Source organism: Homarus americanus, unplaced genomic scaffold, assembly GCF_018991925.1.
Source record: "Homarus americanus isolate GMGI-L3 unplaced genomic scaffold, GMGI_Hamer_2.0 scaffold24260, whole genome shotgun sequence".
Taxonomy (NCBI): Eukaryota; Metazoa; Arthropoda; class Malacostraca; order Decapoda; family Nephropidae; genus Homarus; species Homarus americanus.
Genome location: NW_024721079.1, coordinates 12,392,427 through 12,417,202, shown reverse-complemented (window position 1 = coordinate 12,417,202; position 24,776 = coordinate 12,392,427). Strand labels below are relative to the sequence as shown.

Here is a 24,776-nt window from a genome sequence, read left to right as displayed (position 1 = left end):
TTTAAGAGAATGGGAGGCGAGCGGGAATTTCAATCGCTAAAACATTTGTGCTCCCAAAGATTGATGGATTTCACCCTTAGAATCCTCGTAATTGCGAGGACTTTTCACGTGGGTGTCCACAATTATTTGACAACTTAAGTGCGAAACCACTTATAACGAGGACCCCTATATTTCCTGTAAGGCAATATACAGGGTATAATAGCTTCATATGTCTCCATAATGGTACAGCTAATTGCCTGAGGAGATATTGCACTAAATTTAAGATCTTCAAATCTGTTGCTGGTGGCCAAGCAGTGCAATGTTACCGGTAACCACTCACTTGCTGTGATACACTCTCGCATAAGTGTTCTTTTATAAATCATGGGGTTACCTTCTCTAGTAATCCATCAAATGCTGCACCATCCATGTCCAAGAAATTTCTGTAATCATTTGACTCACTGACTTATATCCTTCAAAAAATTTTCATGGCTATATTAACATCTTTTCATGTACCATTGTTTCATCCACCAATGCATTTTCGTTTTTTTTTCTGAACACAAAAAGATAATTGTATTGACAATGGCTGTACATACCTGCCATACCTGTATCTACCATTTTGCCTCTATGATTATGGGTGTCAGACAGATTTTTGTGCAATAATATTGAGCCATGTTGGGGGTGTGCAATGCATATAACTCCCACTCACTTTCGTCGTGTAAAGGGATCAAGTCTACTTAACAGAGGGCAGCTGACTTTAACATCACTGGCCAGATTTTTCTTAACATGAATCACACATGAATAAATATCACCATTTTATAGACAAAAAAAAAAAAAAAAAACAACAGTACAGGCTGGACCCCGCTAATCCGGGACCTGATAGTCCGGCAGCTTCGATGGTTCGGGAAGGTGTCATAGTTCACTTCTAGTGGCTGTTGCCACTATTTTCCCTTTAAATACTTATAATTTACCCCCTAAATATGCCTTCTAAGAGACCAGCAAGCAGTGGAAATGGTTGTAATGTGGCATTAACTATTTTAGAATAGGTGCCTATACTGAAGAAATTAAACAGTAATAGTACATTTTATGCATTATTTTGCCTTTTTTAACCTCGGTTTCGAGGATTCAGAATTTTCACTAATCCGGAACCGGTGAGATCCCAAGCTTCCCGGATTAACGAGATCCAACCTGTACCGGGTACTTTTGGTTACAGTATTTAGTTTTTGTGATTGTGACAACTGCTTTTGCTCTATTTTTGTGACAGTGAAGTGAGCACTGTAACTTGGAAAATGACTAGCAGGTGTGTTGCTGAGACTCTTCCTTCTTTGAGGTCAGGCCAAAGCCTACACCTTGTCCCCAAGTAAAAGACCCTCCTAGGACTCTGACTCCCACTCTCTCCAAACTCCCCAGAAGCTGTGGGAGTCAGAATGACATCTCCACTAAACATTCAAGATCCCCTTAACCTCAAAGGGAACATGTGATGACAACCAGGCTAAATTTTTAATGATGTAGCGAGTGTTGTTTAATTGTCTTAGTCATTTTATTAGCGTAGGAATTTTTTTCAGTGATAAATATGGGTGTTGAACTGGCTGGGAACGTATCCCACTGAATCAGATTAATGATAATTAAATTCAAGGATAAATGATAATTCAATTTGTGATGAGTTTTTCAGGAACGTAACCCCATCATAAATCGGGGGATACCTTTACGAACACTGTACTGTGTATACTGCATATAGATTTTGGAATATTTTGTTTTCACTGGATTTAATTTTTGATGAGGCTTACTCTAAAGAAGAAATGCTAAACTTATTCATTTAACATTTTATTCTCTCCAGTGACATCAAATCAAACTCTGGGATACTATACACAGCATTTCCAGTGGAAGTACCTTAAGTGCCTTGCCACTACTTCACATAGCAATCCTGTGAGCCATGATAACTGAAACACTACATGTATTATATTGTTAACTTAGTTAACCACTCTTAAATACAGTACGGTACTTAAGGTTGGTAATAATAAATAATAATAGCTGGTCTTTTGTTTCTAAAAAGTGCCATTCTTCTAAAAATTCACTAGTGCCCAAAAACTACTACTGTACTACAATAAAAGATCACAAAACGTGACAGTTCAACTTCTATCATTCATATACAGATAATTTGTAACACTTCTTAAGCCCTGTAATTCTCCAACACCATATATCCTGATCAGGATTATAAGCTCTCTCTCTCAAAAAGAAAGGTCTTAAATTGTTTCATAAAGGCCTCCACAGAAGTCAGCTGCTTCTTGGATGCAGGCAACTGATTGGGCAGCAAAAGAACATTCACATACTGCTCAAAGCTCCTCGAGGTACAAAAGAACATCAATACTATGCAAAATCATTTCAAAATGTTTAGTCAGTGGAATTAGTAGGTTGGCCAAACATTAGTGTCTTCAAAGTCATTAGACAGACTTTTTGAACTATCCTAGCTTTACTTGGAAACCAATGTAATTCTATCACGAATGGGGAGGCGGTAGCCCTTGGTGGGAAAGCAAAAATATGCTTGGTAACCCTGTTGAACACTGCTTGAACTTTCTTCAGTAGATAATTAGGTAGGCAGACCCATAGTTACAATTGTCAACCGGAGACAAAATAGTGAATATAATAGTGTCAAAAGATACTGTATTTCGAAAAACTGTTTTAACAGCATATAGATTTTGAATATGAAAGTTGCAACTCTTCAATGATTGAATTTATGTGCTCTAAAAATTCAGTTATGAGTCAAAGTACACTCCAAGATTACAAACAGAATCAATAGAACTTATTTGTACTTCGACAAAGTATAAAAGAGCCAAAATCATCTGTGCTGTCTCCCTTCTTATTTCCTTGGATGACGATAATCTCAGTTTTACCATCATTCAGAAGTTTTCTCCTAGCCATCCAAATCTTGTATCAGACATCAAGGATTTCAGTATCTCCTCAATTTTCTCGACATTTTTTTATTTTCACGTAAAGCTGTGTGTCTATAAACTGAACAGGTCTGATGTGGAAAGCACTGATATACCTATGGCAGCACTTTACCATCTTCTGATACTGTGGAAAAAAAAAGAATATTTTTGTTTGAAAATCAAACCTTGGAAAAAAAATTTCCGTAGCAACTTTGGATTTTAATAAACCGGATCTTTGTAAATTGGGAACTACCACTTTATGCTGTATTATGAAATCTTCACCATACTCCTTGGAGAATTACACACCATTACAGTACATGTATGAGCATCCTGCACTAACACTCATCTCTGTCTTCCTAACTCAAGCACACTATTATTCACACACACTCACAGGCCACCTTATCTTTCTATACTGTATACACACACACGTTCACACTCGTTTTCTCTCTTTCATGAAATTTCTCACTTTGTCTCTCTACATCACCTTTTCATTCCCAAACCTAAAGTGGGATAAGTCTATTCTTATGAATTTACATTTATCACATGAGAAATTACATTATAAACACTTACAAAGTTAGAATATTAATGTCCTTCAACAAGGGCAGATCCAGGAATATCAAAATGGGGGGGTCCAAGAAGTTATGGGGGAGGTAACATGGCGAGCTCTGCGAGCCCACTCAGTCGAGTTTTTTGTGTGTGTGTGTGTGTGTGTGTGTGTGTGTGGGGGGGGGTGTATGCCCCCCCTCCCCAAAGATTTTTTTTTTTAAATCCAACTAGTATCATGGGCAATTTGAAGCCATGTGCATTTGATATTAGGAGATATTCTGAAGTCAATACTAATTACTTTTTGCTATACAAAAACATCTAAGCACAATACTGCATTATAGAAAAAGTATTGGAATTTTCCGAGGAAAAGAGGGGTTCGGATTCCCAGGACCCACCTCCATGGATCCACCTGTTCAATGTTCTTCAATCTCCCTTGACTACCACTTCTCTTGAGGCTTTTCTTAACCTTCATACCCTCATTACAGTATAATCTTCACTATGAGATATTCATATGCACCTAGATTGCTATTATGTTTATTCTTTCCTTTTGAACCAATACCACAAAGGTTAATCATGATAATATATATTTCTCTGTTATTGAGCATCTGACAAACCTGGTAGATAAACAAAATGCAAAGGCCCCAAATTTTTTTTTTACCAATATTGTATTGGGTTAATTGATAAGATTTTTTCCCAATATAAATTTCAAGGTAAAATATGTGACCATAACTTATTAATTACAGATTAATGCCAATTCAATAAAAATTAATCCAAATATACAATAAATATTACTGCACACAGTATGTGATAATCATAATTTATTTATGAGTACAGTAATCACATTCTGAATGGAGGAGGTTTTTCCTTTGGGAAAATGTAAGATATGCAGTACTGTACAGTAGCTAAAAAAATATCTGTCAATATTGCGTGAAACAATACGAGACCATGGACGATAGGTATTGGGATAGGCTTTATGTCATCTCAAACTATGTGATAGTAATCACTTAACTGTTTATTATATTCCTATATGCCAACTCACCCCGTGTTGGATACTGAATGGCAGTGGACGAAGACATGCAAACCAACCCTCCCGAGACATCGTGAGTTGTACATCTAATATCGGAAGTCATCGGACTCACCCTGTTAAGATACTTTTTTTAAGCTACTGTACATATACCAGCACTGAAGTGGAAGAAGCACAGAAATTAAACCCACCCCCATTCCATTGTTCACTTCTTTAGCCATATTCACAGTGCACCAACTCTTGATGGCCTGCCTTGTATTCTTATAATACAATATACAGTATATAATCTAAAAGATTTGCAATTATCACGTTTATCATCATTGCTTCTCCTTACTTTAAAATTTTTATACTTCAATATTTCTACTTATCTCCTTGTGTGTACTTGACAATGATGAAGTAATCCTTCATTCTTTATATATGTTCATATTTCTTTTATGTAAGAGCAAAGCCAGCAAACCAATTACTGTATTTCGGCAAAGAATTTGACTACTTGTGTTAGATGTGCAACCCTGTAGGGGGTAAAGATTGCCTGCAAGGACAATACTTTGTAATTTCTTTGTACACAATCCTGCACCGAGTTGCATGTTATGGATATTCATTATTATCTATCACAAAAGTTGGATATTTTCTCCAGCTCATATTCAATAGGTTTAGTTGAAAAATTTATCTGCTTAAATGATTGCAGGGATTGAAAATCATCTGAATTTGCATTCTGTAGGGGAATTTTTTTCATGGCAATTAAAATAGCCATATGGTTATTGATGGAGTTAACTGTCTGTAGCTGTAGGAATTCTGGTGCATTCTTATTGTTCTGGTCCAGACGCTGCTGACATCGAGCTATTACTTTGTTGAGGAGGGAGGTCATGGTTAGGTGCTGAACCTTCATGTCCTCTCTGTGAATAGACCAACAATGAAGAAAGCATGGTAGAAATCATTGGTTTAGAAAGATAACATGCACTACTGTATATACTTACACTACCAAATTCAAGGAGTGTCAATCATCTCTGCACGGTCTCTTGCAGCTCTCTCGTTAGGTTCCTGTTTCTAAGGTCACTTCTTACAACTAACTATTACACATCTAACCTCCTGCATCTCTTGACTAAGTTGGTCTCCTCCATTCTCTCCTCAGCCTACCTCTCTACACAAAACCTTGCTGATACCCTCAATATCCAGTTGTCCTTAAACCACTTGAACAACACATTCCTTGATCCTTAACTTTCTCACTCTCACTATGCTACCTTATGTGTTACCCTGTGAAATACCTTCTTTGAGTCTACCAAGTCCAGCTTTCTCTGCTTTCTTAAAAATTTCTTTTGTAGTTGCCTGGCCATGAATATTGCCTCAGTAGTCCCCCTGCCTGGTTTGAACCTAAATGATATTTTATTAATATCCATTCTCTCCCTTATTAATTTCTTGATCACCCTTTCCATGGCTGTCATGACTTGATTTAACAGCTTCAATTATTATGTGGAGTTAATATGATTCAACAAATATCATTTTCTCATAACAAGGCTATGCTTCTTGCCATCTTGTAAGAAAAAATGGCTTTCATTTTTCATTCTTCCTTCCTCCATTTCTTTAATACTGTAGGCTTAAGGACTATATATATATATATATATATATATATATATATATATATATATATATATATATATATATATATATATATATATATATATATATATATACATATATATATATATATATATATATATATATATATATATATATATATATATATATATATATATATATATATATATATATATATATATAATATATATATATAATAATTGAAATGTGTTACTTCTTAAAAGGCAAAACTTTAACTATCAGGAATTAATTTAAAAGAGGTCATAGTCAATAATATACGGTACACTACTTTGATTTTAGAACGAGATAAACAATTAAGCACACAGACATAACTTACATATCTTCTGAGAGGTTATGAAGTTCCTCCATTATCTTGGACTGGATGGTAATCTGGACTGCTAAGAATGTTTCCTTTTGCACGTTTATATTATCCTTTTCACATCTGCAATATCAATAAATTATCAATACCAATAATGCAACTGTGTGTGTGTGTGTGTGTGTGTGTGTGTGTGAGAAAGAGAGGACAAAAAAAAAGTGACATGTAGTTACAAAATCAGTGTTGTGCACTGTACGTCACTAAAAAGGTTAAAACAACAATGATGGTAGTGTAGTGCAGGAATAAAAACATGTCGATAAATAGACTTGATGTGGCGAGACCTGATAGGATGCTTGTTGTCAGACGACCTGGACAGTTGGGTGCAATGAATGATCTAATATAAAAAGAAAACTTAAATCATACCCCTATAGATACTACTGTACTCTTATTTTAGCTTAAGGTATGACTGCAGAATGATGGCAACTACAACACATATCTTGATAAAACATTACCTTTCCATTCCCATGATCTGGTCTGCTAGAGAGTGCAGTGTGCTACAGTGTTTCTCCCAGTTTTGTGTAATTTTCTTAAATGAAGCCAAGACAGTTGATGATTCAGCAAATCCATCAAACCCCATAATTGGTTATCAATTCTGGCTTTGCTCTTTGCTAAGTTCTTGAATTATCTTGAATGTGTCCGAGGAAGTTTGAAAACAGTTCAAGAAGGTAGGATAACTACTGATCTATATTGGTACTGGTATTTGGATGCTGTCACACTTTACAGCCGATATACTCTCCTCCTGTAAGGATAATAACAGAATTACCATGGTATATGTTCACTAATAAAGACATAATAACATTGTGTAACTCATGAGTTTAGATGAAATATTAAATATTTTGGAATATCATTTTCAGAATACTAAGTTAATCCTGAAAGATTAATGTTTTATCTAAATTTACAATACTGCACAGTTATGTTTATCAAATGGAATAATATTGTCACATAAAAAATCCATAATTAGAAAATACTGGTTTCCTTTAAATATAGATGTAAGAAATAATTTAGCTGAAGGTAGCAACTGTATAAGTATAATCATTCCTTAAAATAAAGACAAATAGATGATCAGGGATATTATTGAAAAATTATGTATTTTTCATTGTAATTGTCTCAAAAGTATTGCACAGTCCTGTCAAGTGAAGGTCACAATAATTGTGCTCTTCAATAGACATTTACTGTAACAAATTACACAGTTCAAATATACTGTACTTATTTCCTGTAACAGAGATTGGCTATAAAATTTACCACCACAAAGTCAATATCAATTCTCTATATGTTACCAAGTGTCTCTTAATTCTGACTTAGCTGGTCCCTATATATATATATAATACAATATGCTTAATCTAGTGGAACATGCACATTCTGTGAAATTTACATGCCACAAAAAGGAACAGAAAGTATTAAAATGCCCCTAGCAGACCATCTTAGTCGAGTTTGTATCATGCACCGTTCAGTTTAAGGAACAAGAGTTTTTACTAATTCCCATAACACCAGAGAAACTTTTCACTTAACCACAATGAACCCTAAGGAAGGATGCTGGCCAATTATTAAAAAGAGTAATGTGCATAAGAGGAACTATTTTCAATCAGAATATTCTGGTGGCCACATTGCTGTCCTCTTTACCATCAATATCAAAGAAACAAGACAATTGTAATATTTTTTCATACCTATTAGCCCCTTCCTGCTATATTACAGTGTTGTCAGAACCAGGACTAAACATAGTCTCTCTCTCTCTCTTTGTTTCATGTCATTAATTCACTCTTACTGCTTTAATAGTTGGGTTCTGCAATGGTATTTCCCTTCCACAACAAAGGCCCCCAAGATAACTATGTGGTTGGTCTGTTGCTTCAGACAAAATAACATAACCAAATTAGCAGCCTTGATCCTCATAAATCATTTGATGCCACTCTTTCAAATCTTGGTATGTCACATGGTTCTGGTGTCACGGAGCAGACTGGTTGATATGATACAAGTATAAAGTCGGGGTTGGGATATTTGTAAGCTAATTGGGTTTTTGTAATAAGACATTGGGATATGCTATAGGATTGGTACTGTACTGTACTAGATCATACCAGATATCCATCACAGATTGTCTCCTCAATGATGAAATGAATCTGGGACCATTGGAATGTCAACTCACAATGATAACTGTCTAGCCAAAATACTACGGTAATTTCTATACAATGAAAAACCCTATATTTATCACCTGAAAAAAGTACAGTATGTTTGTGGAAATTATAATATTAAATTAAAATAGATAAAACAAAGTTGAGGGATGAAAAAAAAAAAAAAAAAATTTATATATATATATATATATATATATATATATATATATATATATATATATATATATATATATATATATATATATATATATATACTTATTTTATCCATATAACAGCAGTTCTAGACCTACAGGCCTGATCCAGCTGTGAAATATACAGAGTTCAGAACTGCTTTTAGTGTCCTTGTGGCTCAGCCAAGCTGCCCTAGTTCCACCCAGTAGGTCGAGGTTCATTCTGCTGGTGAGGTTATATATATATATATATATATATATATATATATATATATATATATATATATATATATATATATATATATATATATATATATATATATATATATATATATATATATATATATATATATATATATATATATATATATATATATATATATATATATATATATATATATATATATATATATATATACACTAGACTAGGGTATGCTATAACGGATCTGTATTATCTATACGAATTTGTTTTAGTTTAAAATTGAGAATGCTATAATTAACGTTAATTCCTACAATCTAACGCGGATGAATACCGAACATTTCATTTGGCACATGAATATTGTTGTACCATACCCACAACAAGAGCCGCAGGAGCCATATCTTTGTCTCTATTGTGTAGCCAGTGCACCACTGTTATTGATGAAATTTCGTCTTTTGATGTGGAATTCGCGTTATTTGTATAACTATTTTGTTATACAAGTATATAATTGAACAATGAGTCATCTCCAAAGCAGTGAGAGCTAATAACCCTTGAAACTAAGAAAGAAATTATAAAGAAACGGAGAATGGAAGAAGCATTGCGTAAACTTAATGATGAATATGGGATGGCTAATGATTATATATGTACGATTTTGAAGAATAAAGAGGAGTTAAAACTGTGCAAGTGGCTAAGGGAATCTTTAGACTTAGCAAAAAGGTAAGGTAATGTGATTGAAGAGATGGAAAATTTACTCTTAGTGTGGATAAAGGAGAAAGAAATGCAGGTGGTAACATTAGTGAAGCTATAATTTGTGAAGGGCCAAACAATTGTTTGAGGACCTTAAAGCCAAGACTGTGGAAGTGATAGTGATGTGCCAGTGTTTAGGGGACCATTGCATGCTGAATAACACTAAGGTAAGATAAAGTACCGTATTTTTTTATTTACAGAATTTTTCGTAATAAGGGTTGTATTTGGGTGAACGGATTAATCCTATAATGAACAGGTTCTGGAACCAATTACGTCACATAGCATACTCCACTGTATATATATATATATATATTAAAAACAAACTAGGAACTGAATTGATTTCTCAAAAAATCAGAATATTGTGTATAATGGGAAATATTCGTGAGGGAAATTATGAAATAATAAAGAGGCAGACAAAGAGGCACTACTACTATATATATATATATATATATATATATATATATATATATATATATATATATATATATATATATATATATATATATATATATATACACACACACACACACACACACACACACAGTATAGTCTGGATTTACGCGGTTTTTGCTTACGCGTTTGGTCATTTACGCAGTGCCTTGCCAGAATGAAATGTTTTAATTACGCGGTAAATTTCATCATTTACGCGGCGAGCGGCTGGAGAGGTCCAGATCGCCGTGCCATTTTTTACTCACGCGGTCCATTCTTGACCATACACTGGAAGCGGAGCAGTGAGGGGTGCGCATTAGGCTGCTCTTACGTTATCGCTGACATCATATGATGTATCGGACTGTGATTGGGCCACGCATCCTTACAACCCACGCATTCCCTCCGCCACTAGCTGTGATTGGTCTAATGTAACATGACGTGCCCTGCCACCAGAGGGTGGAAGTCGCTGACCTAGCCAGGCCAATCTCATTGTTCTCAGTCCGCGTATACAGTTCTCTCTTGTGCCCGCTATTCCCCTCACAATGGCTTCCGCTGGACCCCCACCACCAGAGAAAAACATTGAATTACCTGGACCAAGCCATGATTATGTGAAGGAAATCATCGAGTTGGGGGAGAAAATTAAGCTCATCCTTGACAACGACCCAGACAAGCATCAGTATGAAGTGTCTAATAACCATCTGACGAAAATTATGGAGCCGTATATCCAGATCTATCTCGACAACATCAATGCTTGCCGTCAACGTAGTATTAAGGACTTCTTCGCCCACAACGCACCACAACCACAGCCAGCCCAAGTCAGTGATAGTGACAGTGAGGATATGGACTTTGAGGGGTTTGTCTGGGAGGCCCTGCAAACCTCTGCGAGTAGTGAAAGTGATTCACCGGAGGGCAATTAATCTGCCCTCTGCCTTGGAACCAGCCGCCATCCACGTGTGCCGACCCATCTTTTCTACTAACTAAGTGTTAAAAAACCAAATATTATTGACATTTCTCTTAAATATTAATTGTGTGTGCATACCATCATAAAATTAAGATGTTATTTTTACTACAAGGTACGTATTGTGTTGGAAAAAGTGGAGTTTGGGGGGTCGGCCCAGTCTCTGTCAATTAATCCCATATGTTCTGTTATTTCATTTACGCGGACCTCCACGGGTTCAATTGACCGCGTAAATGCCGATTATACTGTGTATATGTATGTGTGTATATATGTATATGTATATATATATATATATATATATATATATATATATATATATATATATATATATATATATATATATATATATATGTTATATATATAATATATATATATATATAATATATATATATATATATATAATATATATATATATATATATATATATATATATATATATGTCCACACACACACACACACACACACACACACACACACACACACACACACACACACACACACACACACACACACACACACACACACACACACACACACACACACACACACACACACACATACAAACACACACACACACACACACACACACATGTTGTTGGCTGGTCATTATTGCATATATATATATATATATATATATATATATATATATATATATATATAAACTATTGGTAAAGATAAGCTTAAAACAAAGAAGAGCAAGAATAAAACTGACTCACCCCAAACATCACACGGTGCAGCTTGGACAGGTCACATGAGCAATACCACAAGAAGCATTTAAAAGCAAAATACCCCACCAAGGTTTTCCTCTTTATCTTTGGTAACAGAAACAGAAACGGGTGCAACACCAGAAACTAATACTTCACTATGCACAGCCAAACATCAGATTAGAATCTAAAAATCACAGGCAAGACTATAAAAAGAGTTCTACATAACACTAATAGTTTCCCCACTGAAAAGCTGCCCCCAAAAAAAGCCATACAGTCTTCAAAATATTCAGGAAGTCAGTCACTCTAGACCCACTAGGTGCACTTAATACATGTGTTGGCAAATATTACACTTTGGATTCAAATAAGTTGTCAGCATTTAATATCTGTTGCTTGAAATGTTCTGGTGTTGATACATTTTCACTGTGTGGATCTTCATCATTTATTTCTGTAATAGTTACTCCACTACTATTTCCTGGTCTTGTCTGCATGTTCATCTGTTGCATCCTTCGCTCAATTTCCCGTGTGAGAGCAATACGATACATCTCATAGCTCATAACAATGCCGTGAAGTTCATGTTTAAAAAGTCTATTAAGCATAGCCTGATAGCAATCAAGCTCAGGTAATCGGAAAAGTTCCCATCTTAACTTATGGTCGTGATCTGGAGATGCTTGAGAATACACACGCAGCCAATATGGTATTTCTTCATGTAAGTAGGGTGAGGCTGGCATCAGTGATAGAGGTTGGCGAAAATCAGTATGATGTGGAATTGGTAACGCCCTATGAGGTCCTAAAACAGTATTCTCAGGAATTCTTGGAAGATACTGCTGTGCACAAGGGTGTTCATATTGAGCTTGCCGGGTGATATGGTTAACATAGTAGACTCCGTGCTCGAGAGACTCAATTCTCTCCCAGCCAGCTGGCAACCCTTCTTTCTCCAAAGGATGTGACCAGTGTGTTGTCTTAGTGTTATGATCTATATAATATTTACGACCTCTTAATGTAAAATCAACAGACCATCCTGGAGGAAGTGGAAGCTCTTGCTCTAATCTTGGAGAGGGAGGCTGTGGTGAGCCACTTCCTAGGTGAGTATTAGACTGTGATAACTGTTTTTGTCCTGACTGCACTAAGAAGGAGTAACTTACACCCTGTGCTGTTTGATCTAGAGGAGTTCTAATATGACTTGGACCATATAATATTTGATCCAGACTGTGCTGTGACCCAGTATAGCGGTTAATATAAGTATGATTAAACATAGCTGGGGAAGAGGGTGCCTGCTGCTTCAGCATTCCATCTAAACTGCCTCGGCTCCCTAAATACAAGCCACCCAGGCGCTGAACAACTTCTCCGACATTAGGTGTGTATTTTCCTTTTGTGCCTCCATGAGACATGCCATTCATTGGCGTCCTTGATCCAGTTGAGTATTTTTGAACCATCGGTGAAGCCTGATGAGAAGGGGGGTTGCTGCTACTAACATATGGTGGAGTGATGGTACTTTTTCTCTTTCTCATATCATTTTGACTTGCATTAGGCCAGACATTAATGATGGGCACCTCAGGAGGAGATTTTTTCTTGATATATTTTCCTGCTAAGCTGTCACAGCTTGCCGTTGTATCCTTTTTGCGGGAGTTAGACAACATGTTGGAGACAGTATGAGACAGCTGCTGATTCAGTAGGTCACCTCTGCTCCAGCTCGGTGATGCCTTAACTAGCCATCACCACACTGTAAGAGATATACGTATTTCATTAGCCAGAGTTGCCTTTCCTGTGTTTTGTTTTACACTATTGTGTTATTGATTCAGTATACTACTGTATATCTAGGTTTGAATATTAGAGGAGTTCAAATATTAGGATATTTCTTGATATAGTGCAAGTTTACTGTAAAGATATTTCTCAAAACTTTGACTATTCACTGAATGTTTCTATTAGCTATGATGTAAGCATGCACAAAAAAATTTCACTGATTTCTTATCATCAGTACAGGCAATCCCCCTTGTTCACCTTTTCATTAATTCATCATTTAAAAATATAATTATTAATTATTGTACCCCTGTATATTCAAATCAAGATTAAACGCAAATTTTCTTATCCTTTCCAGACTACTGTACTTTGTCTAATTGAATGCCAGTTATGACAAGTCTGTCATCCAGTGAATGATAGTCCACTTCTTCAATTGCTCATTCATTTTTATTCTTAAATGATATTCTACTAAATCTAATTACTGTACAGTATTTTGTATTAAAAATTATAAACTTTTACAAACATGTTTACTGTTTGAAAAGTAGAGTACAGTATCATCATAAAATATTGAACACATTCTTTCAAACAACAACTACAGTATATGGAATCAGACTTTTAGTTGTTTCAAACAAAAGTGCACTGCCGGGTTATTATTTCTATGTATTTGTATTAAAGTCCTCCATTTTAATATTATGGCCTGTAAGTGGTGTAAGTGATAGAGCTGCACCATGAAACAAAGTAACTAAGAGGAGTAAAATGAAGCTGGAGCAAAAGGTGAAAACCATTACATTACACATGCGTCAGCTTCGATACCATCATTGGTATGTGTTACAAATACTGTAAATTACTGTACAGTATCTCTCAGAGGTATTTTTCATTAATTATATCTCTTAATAATTCTGCACATTTATGTATTTTGTAAGATATTATAAAAATGAGTAAAATTGTCAAAAAACAGCAGTTTAAGACTTTACAGTACTGTACAGTACATTGTTGGAACACATCTTCCGTGTGTCAGGTGTTATACACATGTATGTCAGGGGTATAATTGACCTTCTTGTTTGACATTTAATTTAGTCATGGTCCCCAGGAACACATCTCTAACAAATAGTAAGGACTCACTGTACTGACACATATTCAAGACTTTATTGCTTTCAATACGAAGGATAAAAATCTTTGCTATCTCGAAACACATTACAACACAGGTGTTATGAGGCAATTTTCATCCATTAAAAGAAGATATCCTAATGATAATATATTTCCACATCAAACAAGAGAAACCCTGATGAACTCCTTGGTACTGTATCTATGATTCTCAAGGAATGTCATCTAATGATACCTAAAACCTTGTGATACAAAACAGTGTAGGAATCAAGATCTATATGACAATATAATTTTTTTAAATATTTTTTCTTATTTTTGTTAGGATCAAACTTTCATCTACACAAAATAATCTCTCTTATATTACTGCCATTGATAAAATTGATCTAATTTGTTCTACAAAAAACAAAAAAATAAATACAAAATTAGATACAACTTTTGCCAACAATGAGCCATACAAACAAGACTTCAGAAATTTTTTTGTTCAGACATTCCATATAAAATACACCCTTCGCATGTCTGCCCACCAACTGCCCTGTTACAAACTGACCCTAGGCCTAATATGCAAAATTTAAGTGAACAGAGTCTAACTGTACTGTATACTGTGAATAATTAAATATACCGGTACATGGTAAATATTTTTAGTTTTCAACCAGTGGGAATAGTTCCTGTTTAATGATACAGTTAAGTGATTCTAAAACCAATGCAGTCTTTCCTTGAGGTAAAGATGCAAACCTAGGAAGTGGACACTAGACAGGTTGTACCTCTCTAGTCCGGCAACCTCAGGACCTGACCGGTGCCGGACCATGGAAATTTCCGGACCATGAAAATTCACCCATTTCCTGGACAGATAGTGACTTGCGCTTACGTTAGCACCACTTTCACTGCTTCGTGGTCTCTTTGATGACATATTGAAGGGTTAAATGTCATACAGTAGCTTCTCAAATTTCGCGAGTTTTTAATTCAACGTTTTTTATTTGGACACACACACACAAAAAAAACACTACATAATTAATAATTTTGACGGCGGAAACTCGAATTTCGACCGGTTTGAACGGCCCGCCAACGTTCAGACGACGTGCACAATTGTGTAAACAGCGTCATTTCTCTTATGTACAAAAGATTCATTATTGTTTATTACTGAATGTCTTTTTTATTGAATTAATGTTTATGTTTGCAAAATGAGCAATACAATTTATTAATTATACGTAGAATATTAAAACACACGAGGAAATGAGATAGCATTGTTTTTGTTGATTACAAAACCAGTGACTGAGTGGTTCTACATATAAAATAAGACCCTGGTTGTAGCTGTAGTAAAATTAATGTAAAAAATTAATATGGCTGATTTAAGTAATGTTATTTAATGTTAATAAATAGAACAATAAAAGTAGCAAACCATTAACGTTAAAGAAAAAAGTGAGACTACGCGTATGTAAGTGCGCACATGTGAAAAACATATCGTCATTACTCTACATAAGAATACGAAAGCAACACTTATTTACTGTTCATATATATTTTAATTAATGTTTCTGATTTTTTTTATTGAATTAATGTTTGTGTGTGCAAAATGAACAATACAATTCATTAATAATTCCTGGGATATTAAAACACACGAGGAGATGAAACCGCCGGCATTGTTTTCGGTAATGTTTACAAAACCAGTGACTGATTGGTTCTACATATAAAACAAGAAAATAAAACCCTGGTTGTAGCTGTAGTAAAATTAATGTAAAAATTAATATGGTTGTTTGAAGTAATGTTATTTAATGTTAATAAATGGAACAATATAAGTAGCTAACCATTAATGGTAAAAAAAAAAAGTGATACTGTGCGTATATAAGTGAGCACAGGTGAAAACATATCGTCATTGCTCTACATAAGAATATGAAAGCAACACTTATTTACTGTTCATATATATTGAAGGGTTAAATGTTGTACTCTGTACTGTACAGTGGTCCCTCGGTTAATGAGCACAATCCGTTCCAGCAGGTTGCTCGTTAACCGAAAAACTCGTAACCGAAACCATTGTTTAAATGGGTTTTTGGGTAATTGGTTCCAGCTCACCGAAAATTGCCTAAATTCAACAAAAAAGGTAGAAAAGTACACTTACTTTGAGGTGTGTATGTAGAAGGCTCCTGGATGATGATGATGATGATGGGTCACATACAGGAGGCACCTGAAGGCACTGGAAATATTTCACCAACGTACTCTACATTCCATGCCAGTATTCTTGCATACACCAACTATGGGAGCATCGAGGCAATTGACCCCCCTCACCCGGGAGTCAAATACTCCACACCGTAACGCTTGGAGGAGCACCACACAAGAAGGTGTCAATACTTTCGAGTTAGCCGAACTGCAAACCGAGGCAGATAAGCGCCAGCGCCGGAATGACGCTGCCACTGCGCCTCCTGCACTAGATGCAGTCCTCCACATATGCAATGAATGTGAACAACTCCGCCAGTCCCCGTATCAGCCTCTTTAGTCACCTCAAAACTCACCAATGAAGGTGACATCCTGTAGTGATGGGTTGTCAGACCACAGCTTACATCGGGAGGAAAGCCAGACTTGACCCGACATTAGGGAGGTCAAAAGTATAGGGTATCTCTTGCGGCTGACCAGGGTTACAAACCAACTAGCTCCCCTCCCATGTGACATGTCACCACAACAGACATGTAAGAAGGCACCAGCCGACTCTCTTCCAATATACAATAACCTACTCTCTGAACAAAGGCCGGACCTGACCTCACATTAGCCAGGTCAAATGTAACCCTCGGAGCCCAACTCAAGGGGCCACAAATCAACCAGGGCCTCTCATGTCACACGGCCCCACCTGATGACTTCTCCAGAAAGTACGTCTTACATCTCAGAAACTCCAATCTGACCCGACATTAGGGAGGTCAAGTGTAGGGGAACTCTCACGGTTGCTCTCCCAATATACACACGGCCCCACCTGATGACTTTCCCAGATAGTTTCTGAAAAGTCCAGACCTGACCTCACATTGGCCAGGTCAAATGTAAGGAGACCCTTCGCCGCCCCCCCCCCCGACCAGCTGAACCTGACGGCTCGCATCCCAATATATAGGACGTCCTAGTCCTCCCTCAGTGAATTTGGCAGAGTGAGAGAGAAAGACACACAGGGATCGGAGGAGGAGGTCCACCACAGCCGAGTCCCGCTCACGGGAGGAGAGTCTTGCAGGACTTCCCTCCCCGACTTCCCTCCGGTGTCCCAGCTAAGCAGTCGCCCTCCCGACACCAGTGTCCCAGCTAAGCAGTCGCCCTCCCGACACCAGTGTCCCAGCTAAGCAGTCGCCCTCCCGACACCAGTGTTCCAGCTAAGCAGTCTCCCTGCTAGGCCTCCCCTAGGTCACGTGAGTGTTTGTCAGAGCTTTCCACGGGATGAGTTACTTGTGTGGGAAGTGTATTCATTTCATGTTCGTGTCCGAGAATCAGTGTCTAGTAACGTAATAATGTCCTAGTAACTTTCAATAGAAGGTGTTATTAATGTGTCCATGTCATGTTCGTAATTAATAAAGAGTTGTAACGAAGCAGTGTTTGACAAGTCGCCCTCAAGAACGTAATAGATGTGTATTGACGTATAAGATACGATAAGTGTAAATATTTATCACGGCCACGCTACCAAAGTCTTCCTCTCTTTATACTCTTATACTATCAATATTCTACCTATATGTAATCATCTTCTTGTGAGTTTTGTCTCATTACAATCCCTACTAACTCATATCATTGTATCCTAGCTGGATGATCGTCATTCTCAATTCCGAGTGACAGCAAAGTAGTAGTACAGTATATTATTAGAAGGCCTAAACCATCAACTTCAGGTATTAAACAGGGAGGTACTACCGCCTGGGAAAATATTGGAGGTATTATGTGTTGTCTAATGGTAGACCCTGCTGCCATATGGCATAACAAAAATTGTGACCAAGTCCCAGGTTGCTGATCTGACTTTCTGCATCATTTACACATAATTGCAGGGTTTCAATTGTTTCTCTTACTACTGACAACACAACATACTTACTGTATATCGTTTCTCACTCTTGATTTATTTTTTCACTTTTGTTTTATTTATGGTGATTATTATTATTATTTTATTATTACTATTACATTACACTGTATTACTATTATTATGTTTTTTAATTTGTATTAATTATTATTATTACTGTACTGTATTGTTATTATTAGTTATTATTATTGTATTTTTGCCCCAAAGGCCTTGATGTGGGTCAGTGACCTGTGGCCGGGTGGGCTAATCCTCGAAAAGAAAAGAGGAAAAAAGCTACACCAAACTCAGCATCATCAGCAGCTTCAGCAACTACAGGTTCAGTAACAGCTTCAGGATCAACAACAGCTACATCAATAGATATGGTATCTTTATAGAAAGCTACAGCTTCAGACAGAGTTGAACCTACAGCTTCAGATGAAGAACCTGATGACTTGGAACTTTGTCATCTGAGTAAAAACTCACACAATATCATTGGCTGTCCTTAAGTTTAAGACTTTACCACCATTGGCAATTAGAATTTTTGTTTCACATTCGTAAGTATTATTTAAAACATATATGGACAGTGGCTTTCATATTCTTATGTAGAGAAATGATGCTGTTTCCTTGAGTGCTCACATATACGTTGGCATTCCCAATCCGTCTCACTTCATTTTTTTTCATTAATTTTACTCCAGCTATAACCAGTCTTATTTTCTTCATTGTAGAACCATTGTCATGGGTGTAAACTAGCGAAAACGATGCCGTCTCGTCTCCTCTTGTGTGTTTCAATATTCTACGTATTATTAATGAATTGTATTGTTCATTTTGCAGAAATAAACATTAATTCAATCAAATATATGTTCAGTAATAAACAATAATGAATCTTTTATACATATTCTTAACAAGATAAATGATGCTATGTTTCCCTCAGTGCACACGTATACGTTAGTGTTCCACAATCAGTCTAGCTTTTTTTTTCTTTAACATCAGTGGTTACTTTTACTGTACATTAAATAACATTAATTAAAACATACATATTTTTTACATTAATTTTATAGCATCAACAACCAGGGTCTTATTTTCTTCAGTTTCAGGTGGACAACTGACATTCTGGGTGTAAACACTGACAACAGCAATGCCGTCTCGTCTCTTCTTGTGTGTTTTAATAATCTACGTAGTATTAATGAATTGTATTGTTCATTTTGCATATACTGTACAGTAAACCCTCCAGTTTGGCAACTAATTGGTGCCAAAAAACCCTCGCCAAACCAGAGGTCTTGATCCAATGGGAAAAAGACTAATTGGTACTGAGGGGCCAGTCAAAGTCTCAATTTTATTCCTGTTTTACCCACATATAACAAATATTTTATTGTTGAAAGAGAATGAATACAGTAGACTCGCAACTTACGTGGAGGTTACGTTCCTGGGACTTTCCGTAAAACAAAAAAATGTGTAAAGTCAGAAAAACTCCTCAAAATCCCATAAATGACTATATATATACAGCTCCTCCCCGACTTACGAAGGGTTAGGGACCCAAAGCCAGGTCTTAAGTCGAAATGGTCGCAAGTCGAAAATGCTTAAATACCTGTAGTACAGTCAACCCTCACTTTACGCGGTCCCACATTCCGCGTTTCCACGTTAACGCGGTGCCCTGCCAGAACCTAACGTGCTCACATTAGGCGGTGCGTGAACCCCATTACGTGGAGTGTGTCCGGCGCGACGCTATTTTTAGATTCGCCCCACCCGCCTGCCTGCCTGTGCTCTCGCCTCTCCCTCCTCCTCCTCCCTCCGCTTGGGCAAGCCGCGCGGTAAGGTTGCGCAGTGTGTGTCTTTGTTGCGTTATCACTGACGTCATATGACGTATCGGACTGTGATTGGCCATGCATCCCTACCCCCCCTCTGCTGCTAGCTGTAATTGGCTTAAAGTATTATGACGTGTCCACCCGGGGGAGGGAGGGAGGGAGGGAGGAAAGACGATCCTTAACCTAGCCGCGCCAGTTTCATCCCTCCACGCCAGACCGTGTAAACGTGCATCCATTGTTCTCTAAAATGGCTTCCGCCGGACCACCACCCCCAGAGAGAAACCTTTCCTTACCTGGACCCAGCAGCACTAAGCCAAAGAAGACATGACGTTCCTTAAGCTACGAGGTGAAGTATACCATCATCCAAGAGTTGGAGAAAGGAACAAGGCAGGTTGATTTGGCGCGCCAGCATGGTGTGAATGAATCTACGATTCGAACAATAAAGAAGGATGCAGCCAAGATAAAGGAGCACATGAAGATCACAAAGTCTACAGGTGCTTCTATGATCAAGTATTTTCACAACCAGGTGCTTCTCAAGACAGAAAAATTACTTGTGAGGTACTTGGTGCGTCAGGCGCGACGGAACATGGCGGTCGACACACGCTCTGTTAAGGAGTACGCACGTGAACTGTACATTGCAATGTTACGAAAGATGGGAATTACAGAGCCCAAACCCTTTAATGCTTCCTCTGGGTGGTTACAGAGGTTTAAGATCCTGAACAAGATCACCAATATAAACATTGGTGGTGAAGAAGCGAGTGCTGACCGTGCTGCGGCTAGGGAATTTCCTCCGTTTTTACGTGAGATTATGGAGGAAGGACAGTACAGTGACGACCAGGTGTTTAACATGGACGAATCTGGTCTTTTCTGGAAAAAGCTACCTTCCAAGTCCTTCGTTGTAAAGAATGCCAGCAAGATTCGGGGCCGGAAGATGCAGAAGGAACGCATCACCGTCCTGTTTACCACCAATGCCTCCGGTACCAGTAAGCTCAAGTTATCGGTGATCCACACAGCACGCAAGCCGCACGCCTACAAAACCATGGACATGACCAAGCTAAATGTCCACTGGCTGACCGCACGTAAGGCGTGGATGTTCTCTACACTGTCCCTCTCCTGGTTTGATGACTGTTTTGTTCCCGATGTAAAGAAATTCTGTGAGCGACAGAATGTGCCATTCAAGATTTTGTTGCTGCTGGACAACGCACCAGGACACTCGCCCCTACTGTTAGATCGTCACCCCAAAGTAAATGTGGTCTTCCTTCCTCCCAACACTACGTCTATATTACAGCCCATGGACCAAGAGTTAATCTGTAATGTAAAAGCTGCATTCTCTACGAAAAAATTCAAACTCCTGAACGACTACACCAACACCAGGGAAGAGTTGCGTAACCTGAGTGACACCACCACCGATAGCAAGAGCGAAGAAGATGAGGATCAACAGTTGGCACAGCAAAAAATACTGTTCAAACAATTCTGGAGAATATTTAACATCAAGAAAGCTGTGGACTTCTTGGTGGAGTCATGGGATCAGCTGTCTATTGCTACAATTCGTCACGCATGGAGACATGTGTTGCATGGAATACCAGGTGAGAGGAGGAGTCAATCTGTGACTGGTGAGGTTCAGACTGTTGCAGTAGCAGTGGACCTTGCCAGAGAAGCTGCGCAGACTGTTACAGTTCCAGGCTTCTCCGAGACCACCAACGACGACATCCTGGAGGTGATAATGGAACCTGATGTGACTACCGACGAGATGGTAGATGATGATGACTACGTCAGTGAAGAGGCAGGTGGTGCGTCATCCCAAGAAGAACAACACTTATCCCATAGTAATGTTAGGGGTGCCATCGAGTGTATCGAGAAAGCCAAGCTCCTCCTTTCCGACGACCCTGACGCAAACAGGTATGAAATCTTCACTACCCAGCTGTTGCAGACTATGGAGCCCTACATCAAGGTGTATCACGACAACATCAACACCAGCCGTCAGCAAAGCATAACAGATTTCTTCACCCGCAACCCACCACAGCCAGCCCAAGCCAGTGATAGTGACAGTGAAGATGACTTTGAGGGATTTGTCAGGGAAGCCCTGACAACTGTAAGTGACAGTGATGGTGATGCACCTAGTAATGGTGATTCACCTGAGGGCCAGTAGCTTGCCCTCTGCCTCGGAACCAGCCTCCATCCCCGTACGCCGACCCATCTCTTCTACTAACGTAAGTGTTCCACATAACTTTCAGTTTTCCTAACCTAACCTTTATTTTTCCTATGTTAACCTTTATTTTTCCTAACCTAACCTCTTCTATATTACTTGTTTTTTCATACCATCATAAAGTTAAGATAAAATTTTTACTACAACATAGTTGTGTGTCGTCAAAAAGTGGAGTTTGGGGGTCGGCCGGGACTCTATTTCAATTAATCCCATATGTTATGTTATTCACTTTACGCGTTCCTCACTTTCCGCGGGACCCTGCGGGTTACATTAACCGCGTAAAGTGAGGGTTGACTGTACGTAGAAAATCTAAAATGGGTGTCTCTCTTTCTTCTCAGCATCACAAAACTCTCACTTTTAAGCTTGCCAGCCATTTTAAAGTGAATTACAAACGAAAATTTTGTCTGTACTGACGTTGGGACTCGAAAATATATGATTTGACAAAATTTTGGTACGACTGAGGCAGGTCATAAGTGCAGGTGGTCGTAAGTCGAGTATGTCATAAGTTGTGTAGGAGCTGTATATGTAAATATACACTAGAACTCATAAATCACTACTGTAATGTGATACAGGTGATTAAATTTTATCTCTTGTGCAAAATATATGATGTCTGTATTCAAATTATTCGCTGTCTTGCAAGGATTCTAGCAATGCAAATTATATTCTACTAACTTTAGTCTGTGATATTATATAAGATAAAAACTTTAAGCCTACAACCACCAAACCCTGGCTGGGAAGATGGGGGAGGGAGGGAGAGGTGAGGTGATATGTTTGACAGTTGGTGCCGAAGGTCTAGTGTGTACAGCTCCTCCCCAACTTACGACTACCCGGACATGCGACCGCTTCAGTCGTACCAAAATTTTGTGAAATTACGTATTTTCGACTCCCAACGTCAGTGATCGCGCTGTGTACTGACAAAATTTTCGCTTGTAATTCACTTTAAAATGGCTGACAAACTTAAAAGTGGGAGTTTTATGGTGCTGAGAAAAAAAGAGACACCCATTTCAGATTTTCTATGTATTATTTAAGCATTTTCGACTTGCGACCTGGATTTGGGTCCCTAGCCCCGTCATAAGTCGGGGAGGAGCTGTATTTATTTATCAGTCCTGAAGAGTGACTAAGTTTTTCTCTTATAAAATGTCACTGAACTGACCTAGGAGAATATAATTTACTTTGCTGGGATTCTTATAAGATAGTGATTAATTTGAATATAAACAAGCTATAGTTTGTGCTAGACAAAAATTTTAGTAATTATTTAATACATTATTTTGAGTACATGTACAGGACAGCTTTGCCCTTAGGACAGTGTGTGCATGTAAATGAGTAAAAATAAACCAAGAAAGTTACGTATATTGAGCCAAAAATATTAGTTTAAAACTTTATGTAGACAGACCTGTGTTGTTGTTTTGAGATTATTCATCCCCTTCCAACGTCACCATGGGGGATCATCAAGGTCAGATAACGATGCAGGGGAGGATGTGGGCAGCCCAAGGTCACTGCCAGAAGTTGAGGGCGTTGGGTGATCTGCTGATGATGTTGATGCTGAGGTTTTCTTAAAGAACATGGTGATGGGAAGCTGTCGTTGTTGTTTCTTAAGCTGGTGGAACAAATTCTTATACTGAGCCACAAGGCTTGTTAGACCTCGTGAGAAGTTGATGCTGCGCTCCATCGAGAGATCATACTCGTACAATAAGTTTTTCAAGTGCTCGGTCACCTGAAACACTTCACTAAACTTGTGTAAATCCCAACATGCTGGCTCTTCTTGTTCTTCATCATCACCACCGCCGTCTTTCACTATTTCCTCCAACTCGCCATCAGTCAGAGTTTCCCTGTGTCGTTCAATTAACTCCTCGATTTCCTGCTCGACCATGTCTTCAAACCCATCACCGCCTACAGCCCTGGCCACCGTCATGATGTGCTTAACTTCAGTGTTGATCGTAGGGACTCCTTTGAAGTCATGGACACAATCACTCCACGGTGCCCGACAACACGAATTAACCGACTCTGGTTTCAGTGCACCCATGGCCTCCTTCACAAAAGTGATGCAAGTGGCAATGCTGAATTCCTTCCAGCATGCCATAACACTGTTGTTAGTGCTGTCTTCCATGGCGTTGCGAATGCGAACGAAGGTGAGGCGTGTGTACGCTGCCTT

General features: G+C 37.9%; 1 protein-coding gene across 4 annotated transcripts in view; it reads right to left on the bottom strand.

Moving 5' to 3' along the window:
• Positions 1 to 491: 491 nt before the first annotated feature.
• Positions 492 to 24,776, bottom strand: part of LOC121861562 (protein salvador homolog 1-like) — a 39,235-nt gene continuing 14,950 nt past the window's right edge. For 2 of the 4 annotated variants that reach the window (XM_042359444.1, XM_042359445.1), the window contains 3 exons: positions 6,895 to 7,181; positions 6,404 to 6,508; positions 492 to 5,366 (listed from right to left, as the gene is read on the bottom strand). In XM_042359444.1, the coding sequence (XP_042215378.1) occupies positions 5,075 to 5,366; positions 6,404 to 6,508; positions 6,895 to 7,019 (522 nt within the window). In that variant the 5' untranslated portion in view covers positions 7,020 to 7,181 and the 3' untranslated portion in view covers positions 492 to 5,074. Of the gene's footprint in view, positions 5,367 to 6,403; positions 6,509 to 6,894; positions 7,182 to 11,784; positions 13,496 to 24,776 lie in introns of all 4 variants that reach the window. The other 2 variants (XM_042359442.1, XM_042359441.1) reach the window with 2 other exon arrangements.